Consider the following 11,059-nt stretch of genomic DNA (forward strand, 5'->3'; position numbering starts at 1 on the left):
AGACATTCTGTTTTAAGATCAGAGGATGAACATGAGACAAGAACAGAGAATTGACATTTAACAACATAGATGCATCAGAGCTCCACATATTCAGATGAATGAAATTAAAGAAACAGACTTTTTTATGTTAAATTAAATAAAACATGATGCATTATTTGGTTGCACAAGATGCCCTTACATGCAATAACTGCATAAAGTGTGTAACTAGCTGACTTCAACAAACTGTTCCAGCCTTATACCTCTTTCAGTCCTTGTTTGTTTCAGGCAGTTTCTCCCTTCAGTCTAAAATCTCTCTTTTGTTGTGTTGGCAGTTTAGTTTGGGTCACTGTCTCGCTGCATGATGACTTTCTTCTCGATAAATTTGGATGCATTTCACTATAAATGGGCCTTTCCATCACTTTGTTGTAGATTAATCTGAGTCTCATTTGTCCATCACACATTTGTGGCTCATCTCTGTTGTTCAACCTTTATTCCAGTCTGGTGTCTGATTCTTACTGCTGAGCATCTGCCCCTCCTCTTCTCCGTCTTTAGTCTTCTTCGAATAGTGGATTGTGATACCTTGCGGAGGTTGGTGGTGATGTCACTGACTGTTATTTTGGAGAGCAGCTGCTGTACTGTCTCACCAGTTTGATTTTCTGTCTGTTACTCAGTGCATCAGTTGTTCCTTTAATGTCCAGGACCGAATTGTTATTAGGAGGTATTGGCAATCCCCAATATTTGTGCAATGGTTCTCATTGATTTTCACTTTAGCTTCTCAGCTTTAAATTGGTTTAATTTCGTACCATAGACAAAACTATTTTTTGCTCATTGGAAAGATGGGAGGGTTAAAACTGAAAGTGATTTTCCATAAGTCATTTAACAAATCGAGAAGCAAATGACAAAATAAAAGCTGGAATTCTCTTGTCTTATATTCATTCTGTTTTTCATTACCACAAATATCTTCAGTGTACAACAAAAACAAAGGATTTAGCTGTACCAACAGTTGGAGGAGTGTTGGACAGCTTACACACCAAGTCTCCAGTACCACTGGGATACAGGCAGCGTTCAGACTTGATATTAACATCCGTGCTGAGAGATCTGATCCCAAGGGGACTGAGTTGAATTCACCTTTTCACATCTGCTATTAAAATAAGAAAAAACTCTGAAAACATCACTAATTATCAGCGTTTTCACATGCCAGCACATCTACTCCAGATCCTCTGTGACTGACAATGTTACCAATTCATTGACAGTCAAAATATTATCAGCTCCATCAAAAGAAAGAGCAACACTTGTGCATGTTGCTTATTTTCAGTGAAGCATTTTGCTGTTGGTTCTTGTAATAGTCCAAGAGGATGTTGAGCATCTCCATTAGCTCGACTTGTGTCTGATTTTTGATCTCTTGTTTTAGGGCTGTGAATTATACCACACGGAGAAATGAGCCTGATTCCAGCGAGCTGGCAGCGAGTGTTTGTGGGTGTAATCTCACTAACTTCAGTCGAGAGAGAATTTTGCAGCTGTGTACCAAAAGTGAGCGACTGCCTGCTGCGCTGAGTGAAAATGTGTCTGCCTTGAGCTATTTAATAGGCTTTTGGTAATGCATTACAATAATAAGGTTCTCTTTGCAAGGTTGGGGGGAGAGGGCAAGAATGGTGTGCTCTGAGAGAGGGGGAGTGAGAGAGAGAGAAAGAGAGAGACAATGGCAAAGAGATGTGAAGGAGTAAAGAGAAGAGGAGCGAGCAAGCGACAGATAAGGGATAAAGCTAAATGGATCCAACACAATCACACTGATTTACAGAGAGAGATGACTATCTCTAACACACACACACACACACACACACACACACACACACACACACACACACACACACACACACACACACACACACACACACACACACACACACACACACACACACACACACACACACACACACACACACACACACACACACACACACACACACACACACAAAGCCAACAGCGACAGTCTGACTGAGTGGTCTGGCATCACTTCAAAAACTGTTATTGATTTGTCTAGAAGTCAAGTTGTAGTGAGAAAAGTACAAAACTCGACCAGTTAACCTCTAATGCGACTGCTAATCCACCATGGTCCTGCATAAACACTTGATGCAAATAAATATGGAGCCAAATATAAAATATGTAAGCTTAGTCATTCATTTGTACTTTGTTGACAGCAGTGATGACAGCTCAGGGCCCAGGTCTGTCACAAGAGTTTGATGTCACAATAAAATATGCCTTGAAATGTCATCTTGGCACAGGGAGGTGTGCAGGTTACTTTGAATAATGGGTAGCTTACAAACTGGACAGGTTCTACACAGAAGACAAATTATGAGTATACGCAAAATGAAGTTAATCGAGGACTAAAGACTTCATCACCTTTGGGCCAGAGATCTTAATAAAGTCTGTCGTGCGGATTTGGTCAAATGAGAAACCTATGGAAACTAAATCTGATGCGGATGCTAATTAAATGAACTCTGCATCTCTGACTGGTCACATCTCCCTTGCTTTGAGCCGCAGAGAAATGGTTCCCATATCGTTTTGAAGCTCCTGCCAGCTCCATTTTTACCAAATGACCACCAGCGCTTTGTGAGAAACGAAGAAGCCAAATGAGCCACGTCTTCCACAAGACGCAAAGGTCCAAATACTGTCAGGTAAATATCCGTCTAGATTACAGACCTAGACAGTATAGGTGCAGATAAAGAGAAATGACTGCTCTCCTTAACACATAAGGCCGTTGAATTCAGAAAACAAGAACTCTATCAAATACACGACTTACTTGTAGAAACATTTGCCTATTGATCATAAATTAAGTGGCCTAACACAACCTCAGAGCAAATAATCAGGATGAACAATTTCCATCAAAACAACCAGCAGGAACTGGACCATGTCTAACAGCAGACATCTTGAATTAATCAGGAGAAACAGGTGTAGTTCATGACAATAGTGGAGCTGTGGTTGCCATCATCTATGTAAATAACCAAATTACCACCATTGCTTTTTTTTCCTGCAGTGACAAATTAATCTATCTGCAGTGGAAACAAAAACCTGTGAATTGACCACATTAAAACCTGCTGCACTTAAATATTAGAAACAGTAAAAGCACATTATATTATTATCACAGTGACTTTATATTGCGGCTTGGTGAAGGTTTCACCTGCAGGGACTCAACCAGACAGAAGGAGAAGTGTTGGTCTCACCTGGAGTCTGAAAATCAAGAGTCCAGTTTCTTCTCACTTCTTCACATGCACAACTTTGAAATCCTCTTTTTTTCCTGCCCAGAGTTGAGTTTTCAGTCGGTAAATATCAGTCATTTACCGTCTGTTGCTGCAGAAACACGGTGAGCCGATTCATGAGCAGCAACAGGAAACACACGCAGTCTACGCGTTGTTTCTTTGGAGACACGCAGCTCGTTTCTACGCAGTTTAATTGACGTAAAGGATTTTTTTTTTTTTAAACTGCGCAGTCCTGAAGATGTCACTTCCTGGAGTTCATTAAGATCAGCAGCAACACCTGCGCTGAAAGAAGGCTGCTTTAAAGGCACCTGGGACAAAACAAACACCCACTAACTAATCAACTAACTAACTAACCAAATAACTAATCAACTAACGAACTAACCAAATAACTAATCAACTAACTAACTAACCAAATGACTAATCATCTAAAACGGTTTAAAAAACCTATGTAAATTAAGTGAAAACATTTACTTCTAAATTACTCACTAATTATTTTCATTTATTTGATCCAAATCCCTTTATTTGATACATTTGTATAAACATTGCATTACAACAATACATTTGCTCACACAGCTCTACAGTCTTAAATAAGGGACTGACTGACATTTACCCACAGGACACATTCCAACCAACCCAATATGAGCTGGAGAAAAGCGACAGCTGAGGATAAATAAGAAATTCATGTTCAATGTCAGGTTTACAACAAAACTACATGATGTGATCACAGCTTTTAAAATAACATCAAAGGTAATGTCTGACCATCAATCAAATACCCGAATATACTGAATTTCGAATTACAAGAATTAGCAAGTACAAATAAACATTTTGCCAGTATATGATTAACTCAAACATAAAACACAAACAAAAAATAAATAAAAAATAGCAATAATATAAATAAATAGGAAATAGATATGTCAATATTGGCTCCAGAACTGCACCCCCTCTCTGAGCGACTCTCAAAACGGATGAGCAGATTGATAATGGATGAATAAATATATAAGTTTTAAAAAACCTGTCAATTGTCAAATATCCTGAATATCTGACGAGTTATTATCTGCTCACTAACAAATCAAGCAATATTTTGTCATAGACTTCTTGGATATTATATGTAAGTGTGTGTGTGTGTGTCAGGCAGACATAACATCACCAACACTAATTGAGTGAGTCCAGAAATGAGGAGTATGCAGAGGTCCTCCCCAAGGGGTAAACAGTCAAGTCTCTGCCCCCCCCCCCCCCCCCCCCCACACACACACACACACACACGCTTGTGTGCACAAACTCATTTGAACCTAATTGATTTTCTAAACACTTCCATACTTTATGGCCTCTGCCAAATGAAAACTCACTCCAACACTGTAGGTTGGAGGCTAAATGTCAAATGAGGTAAAAATCACTTGTCTGTACTCTCTGCTGTGAACAACCTTTTAAAGTCCACTTGAACGTTGAAGCCGAAAGAAAAGTTTTCTCTTTTCAAGCGATGGCTCCAAAGATTCTTTATTCTGTGCTTAATTCTAATCTTCTTTCTCCCTTTGATTTCGTTCATGCTTTTCTTTACAGATTTGTGAAGCCAAATCTACACAGCCTGAGAGATGGAGCCAACGTTACATTCAGCATCGCAGGCTCTTTTTTTTAAAGTGACAGCAGAATCCATCTTTCTTTCTTGGCTTCAATACGTCCCAGTTATCTCATACACACACCTTGTTTTAGGATGAGAACTCTGACGTCAGAAATGGAAAATCCAAAATCACAATCTCCACAAGATATTTTCATCTATTTTATTTGTATTAAATATTAACAATAAGCAGACAGTGGACAGAAATCTTTTGATAGGACATTTCTCATGTGAACAAACAACTGTGAGAGTGACAAAAACTATCTCAGACAGAAACTGAAGAGAGAAATACTTTGGGTTAACACACACTGAAAGTTTTATTTTTTTTGGACCATAAATAAGCCCATCAGACATTTTTTTGTTTGGGATGGATTATCCCTAATGAATGTGTGAGCTGGTTATGAGCTTATCGCTGGTCAGAGGCTCACAGTATGAATCTATACCCAACAGTTTCATATACTTAGACGCAGAAGAAAAAGAACAGCTTTAATAGATTATCATCAATCATCATAATTCTGGCACAGTTCGGCAAAAGTTTGGAAAGTCAAGTCTTTCAAAGTCGTAGTGCAAAGGCTGGATTTTAAGGGGGACGGGCACAGTGGGATAAAATCAAGGGGACTCAGAGTCAACTGGCCTTTACATGTAAATTTAGCATGGGAACTGAGTTCAACATTAGAGTCTTTCAGTTTGTCACCTTTGTTTTGTGATGTGTAACTACAGCCTGAGACGCTTTGGTAACAGCCCAGACCTCCGACTGCATTTAACATTAATCAATGAAAAACATATCTCAAACCTTTTTTGTCAAGTTTTAATCTCTTAAGTGCCAAACGAACAACGTATGTCAACCCTAATTATTCAGTGTCAACATCAACATTTTCAATAAGTTATGTACAGTTATACAATTCATTCTTCATAACAGAAAAAAAAATCCTAGTTACAGTAAGCACATAAAAAACAGTACAGTATCAGTGATTCATTAAAATCATAGTAATATCATAATATCTTTTTATATAATTTCCATCATGATTATTATCATGACAACTAGCTTCATTAGTTAGTGCCAAGATGCTTTTAGGAAACTTGTCTATGTCCAAAATATAAATAAGGCAGAAACAATAAATAACAGTGAATGTACAACACGCGGCTAAGTAAACACAAGAAGTGAGGTTTGTTGACCCTTGTTTTCCCAGCAGTGAAATTCAATATCGTTCCATTGCAACGGTTGCAAAGGAAAACACGTCTCAGAAAGACGACAGCTCCCACATTGGATCTGCCATTTCAGAAGTGGCCTTTTCCTCTCATGATATCTGACAGTAGCTGAAGCAAACACGGCGAAGAAATAAAGTGTGAGCGAGCAGTGCAAACGGAGCCAAACGCTCCCTTATGACATTTCACCTGCGACACAGGCATTGATGAAGGATGTAAATAGATTTGTTCGGCCAGCAGAACAAGAAATGTTCCCTCCACCTGTAAACAAACCTAACAGGGGGTATTTAGTTCACATTACAGCGGCTGCTCTGAGTCCAGGTCCTCGGGAGCCACATCGCTGCCGGCCCTCTACTCAACCAGGTAGTTCATTGCATTCAGCAGGTGTAAAATTACTCTCTAATTAGAAAACTGGAGTGAGAATCGGCAGCGCTGCTGGTCCCAGCGCCCGGGACCGAGAGTCTGTGACTGACACCGTATATATGAGAATACAGGCTCTGGGTATAAGTAGGCTAAGCAGGGGAGAGAGACGGAGGGAAGGAGAGACCTGGGACACGATGCAGGGGGGAAGCAGGATGACAGGCTGAAAAGGAGGATAAGAACAAAAGTAGGTTTGAATGCAGCAAAGAAGGATGCTGGGGACACAGGAGGGAAATTAACAGGGAGAGATTGAAGGAGGATAGAGATGGAATAAAATACACTGGAGAAAAAAGACAAAAAGAGAAGGGGTGAAGAAAAAAAGGGAGATAAAAATAGAGGAAGAAATGTGCAAAAGAAGCAGACCAGATGGAGACTGGGCAGCTTTCACCAGTGGGATCAGGGCCGGCTTTTCTCCACCTCTACCAGCTCCTCACCTCATGAGGTGTGCATTACAACACACATGCCCCCCCACCACTCACAGTTTATTCAACTCCCCCACAGCCAGGTACTGCTTCGAGACAAACAAGGTCAACAGCTTCTCCCAAACCTAACATTTTGTGTGGATGCCGAGAGCAGCGAATGTCTGGCCTGCGCTCGGCAGCGGGGCAGGACCCCACCTCCCGCTCAGCCTTATCAGATTTGACCAAAAGCCAGTGGTTGAAAGAAAGGAGTGTTTGACGGTTTTGTCAGTTCAGCAGCGTATGTACACTCACCAATCACTGTATAAGGAACACCTATACATCTCATGCAATGTATGCAATCATGCAGGTACAGGTCAGGAGCTTCAGTTAGATCAGGTCAGAGGGAAATGGGATGTTCGTGACTTTTGCCGTGTCATGAATTGTTGGAATCAGGCATGTTTGAGTATTTCTAAAACTATCGATCGAGTTTACTTGAAATGTTGCAGGAAACAGAAACAGTCCTGTCTCCAGAAACGCCTTGCTAATGAGAGCTCAGAGGAGAAAGGCCAGACTGGTTGGAGCTGGCGGAGCGGCTGGAGTTACTCAGAGAATCATCTCAGAATGAACATGTGAAACCTTAAGGTGGATGGGTTACAACACTACGTTGGGTCCCACTGCCGCCAGCCAAGAAATCTGCACTTGGCACAGTCTCGCCAACACTGTTGAGCTGAAGAGCAGAAAATGTCCCCTTTTCTGATAAATCTCAATTTCTGCCGAGCCACGCAGACGGAGTGGTCAGAATTTGGCGTGAAGCAAGAATCCGTGGACCCAGCCTGCCTCATGTCAACCGTCAGGCTGGCGGTGCTGGTGGCAGTGCTGAAATGGTGAGGGGGAATATTTTTTTGGCACCTCTGAGAATCTTAATACCATCATCATAGTTTGAAAGCCACAGCCTGGCATCTGAGGGTTGTTGCTGACCACAAGCATTCATTTATGACCACAATTTAGCATCTTCTAACGGCTACTTCCCGCTTGATGATGCACCACTTCACAGAGCAGGTTGTCTCAAACTCTTTTCACAATGCAGACCATGAGGTTCAGGTACTTTAATCACCTCCAGAATCAATATGTCTGGATTAGGCAGAACACCTTGGGGATGTGGTTGAGCAGGAGATTGGCAGCACAAATGTGCAGTTGGCAAATCTGCAGGAATGACGTGATGCAACATGAACCAGAATCTCAAAGGAGTGTTTCCAACATCTCGTGGCAAAAGACGGCAATATCCAACATTAGCATGGTGCTGCTTATGAAGTGATTGGTGAGTGTATAATCATTGTTCAGACTGAGAAGGTCCTGTTGGATTTTCTCACTTGTTAAATTGTGAAACGTGAATGAAGTTGTACGACTCAGCAGGTCATGGCAGTTACAGCGTATGTAAATCTTACTCAATAAATACGTGTCCCACTGTCCAGAACAACATCACCGCTAGCCTTATTTTACCAAACACCATCTCGTTTGGTCAGTCTTCAAAAAGATAAACAACACATCTGAGATCAGGAGGATAAAAGAAGATCCTATAGGGGCATCAGTGAAAAACTCAGTGCTGGTGCTTTTTCAAAATGGGATATTTTATAAAATCACGTCTTCAGTTTATTTTCTTTCGAGCTTTCGATCAAGATCAGTTTTCTGTCATCTTTCTTCGCCAAACAGAATCAGACTCTTCGCAATTGATTCCAATAATAACTTGATCATGGGAAATCTGTGAAGGAACTATAACGCCAGGATTTGAAACACATTTGTTCCCTCTGGATTCCTAAAACTTGGTATTGACATTTAACAAAGCACAGGTGTGTATCCCTGTTCGATACCAGGCCCTAAAAGAAGAGTTTGAAGAGCTTTCCTTCCAAAACCTGTCACACCCACACGTAGATTTTGGAAAAACATACACAATGCTGGTTGTTCCAAATCTCAAATCCTTTTTCTCTTCACACGTGTTTTGATCTTGTTCGCCAAGTCTGCAGGGATAATAATTCAGTATAATGTTGTAATCATAAGGGTGAACTGAACAAAGGACAGGTTTCTCATGTTAGAATGGAACTCCTTATTTTGTACTGTACTATTCTAACATTGCAAACACACAGATTTTTGTATATAATTGGGGGGGGGGGGGTAATATTGCAACATTGGATTCCTTTAAAAACAGTGGTCCAGTTACTCTGAGAGCACGTGATGTCTTAGTTATGTGGGCTCGAACATACGTCTTCGAGGTCGTAGCATGTTCGATTCCCTTCTTGAAACACTGAGGTGAGAGTTGATACTGAAACATTATCAAAAGACGCCGACCCCAGTGTTGTTGCAGTAGAAAAGGCCCACCTGTATTTTCCTAACATTTTAAAAAGCATGCAGTAAGAGGGTAGTGGATGCAGATGACTCCTAAGTGGACATTAAGGAATGTGGAGTGGATCTGATGTAAGGTTTTGGCAATGTGAGAATAAATCCTTACACTACGGTCAGTTCCCATAGTTCCTTAAGCAGCTCATGGTTTAAACTGGTAAAAATAATTAACATCAAGGAATAAAAAATTAATCTCATCAACAAAAGCACAAACAAATAGAAACCTCACGTCTCTGTCCTGGTTTGAAAACCCTGTGTGTACAGATTGTGAAGCAGAGACATAAGTGGAGATATCACAGGCGATGATGTCTCTGCCTGAGAGTGTAAGTGTGTGTCTCTGTGGAAGGGTTGTGAGTCTCTGTGCTGCACTTTGTGTGTCTGTGGGCGTAAGCACATCTAAATTGTCAGCATGACACTACGTGGGAGTTCTGATAGACGGGTGAGTGCCTTTTTCACACTCGCAGCCTGTGCGTGTGCACCTGCGAATGATCGTGTGTTTAAGCGAGCAAACCTACGAACAAAATGTCAGCGAAGGGGTTGGTGAGCAAAGTGAAGAGAAACAGGTGGGATTATAACTATGTGCTGTTCAGGTGTCGGAGAAACGGAGACAGGGAAATTCAAGAAACTTGTTCCGAAGGAGCAGCAGTGTTTTTCTAAAGTCACACATTTTGTCACTTGAGTCAATAATATGGCTGCTTATGGTTGAGGGGGGAGAGCGTAAATGTTTGAGCCCTCTCAACTGTCTCGCTGTGTCAGAGCTTGCAGTTCGGCAGTATGTAGGGAATGCTGGAGGAAGACATTTTTCCGACTGTAGCTATGCAGGGACAGAGGGCCTCGAGGTGGTTGTCCTAAACGACCCGTAAATGTGGTGGATGAGGAGGACGAAGAGGAGGCGGAGGAAGGTGTGGGAGGGGGAGGGGAGGCTTGGTCGGACGACGAGACGCTTGGAGAGGGGCTTCCCCTGCCCCCGAGGCTGTGGAGGCTCGAGGAGGCGCTGGCCATGACTGCGCGGGGAATATGGCTGAGGGGGTAGTGCTCTCCTCCTGCTCTCCTCACTCCACCTGACAGACTCACTCCTCCTCCTCCTCCTCCTCCTACAGTTAAGGACTCAGAAGAGGAGGACACCCCCTCTGGCTGCCTGGAGGATAGACATGGAATCACGGTGAGATTAGCGGCCCGCCGATCCGGAGGCCCGGGCATTGATTTGGATTGGGCCCCGGGTGTGACACTTGAAGCTGAGCTGGAATACAAGGTGAGGCTAGGGCTGACACAGCAGAGGCGGCAAGAGACAGGCTGGATGAGCCTGTAGCCAGATTTGATGCTGGGTAACGGGCTGAAGACTGTGCCAGTGCCCCCTGGCAGTGGCGCTCTTCCCTGGCAGTGTGTCGCTCTGAGGCAGGAGGGTGGCCGTGCAGAGGTGGATGGTGATGGAGGACGTGCTGGTTACACAGGTCCCCTGCGAGTGCTGCCCCCACAACCCGCACTACCCTTCGGTCCCTTGGGGCCAGACTGCTGCTGCTGCCTAGTCCTGACCACCGGCCTGGATGATTGGTCTAAGAGGGAGAGAGAGAGAGAGATAAAGACAGATGTTAAAGAGACTTTTCTCTGCACTTCTGCCGGTGTCTCTGTGAGTGTGTGACGTGTACCTGCTGTTTTTCAAGAATAAATCACTAAACATGTCCCGGGGGAAACACTCGGGAGAGAGACAGGAGGACACAGACAGGCAGAGAGAAATCGAGAGACGGGCAGCATGAGCACAGTTGTGTGTTCACTATAGACTGTTAATTGGG

The 11,059-nt window shown here is 42.6% G+C and overlaps 1 protein-coding gene across 1 annotated transcript in view; it reads right to left on the reverse strand.

The window, feature by feature from the left end:
* Window positions 1–8,982: 8,982 nt before the first annotated feature.
* ccser1 (coiled-coil serine-rich protein 1) overlaps window positions 8,983–11,059 on the reverse strand; it is a 113,940-nt gene continuing 111,863 nt past the window's right edge. Inside the window, 2 exon segments of the mRNA XM_034595322.1 lie at window positions 8,983–10,439; window positions 10,442–10,822. Of these exon segments, the coding sequence (XP_034451213.1) occupies window positions 10,005–10,439; window positions 10,442–10,822 (816 nt within the window). The 3' untranslated portion in view covers window positions 8,983–10,004.

This window comes from Hippoglossus hippoglossus, chromosome 9, assembly GCF_009819705.1.
Source record: "Hippoglossus hippoglossus isolate fHipHip1 chromosome 9, fHipHip1.pri, whole genome shotgun sequence".
Taxonomy (NCBI): domain Eukaryota; kingdom Metazoa; phylum Chordata; class Actinopteri; order Pleuronectiformes; family Pleuronectidae; genus Hippoglossus; species Hippoglossus hippoglossus.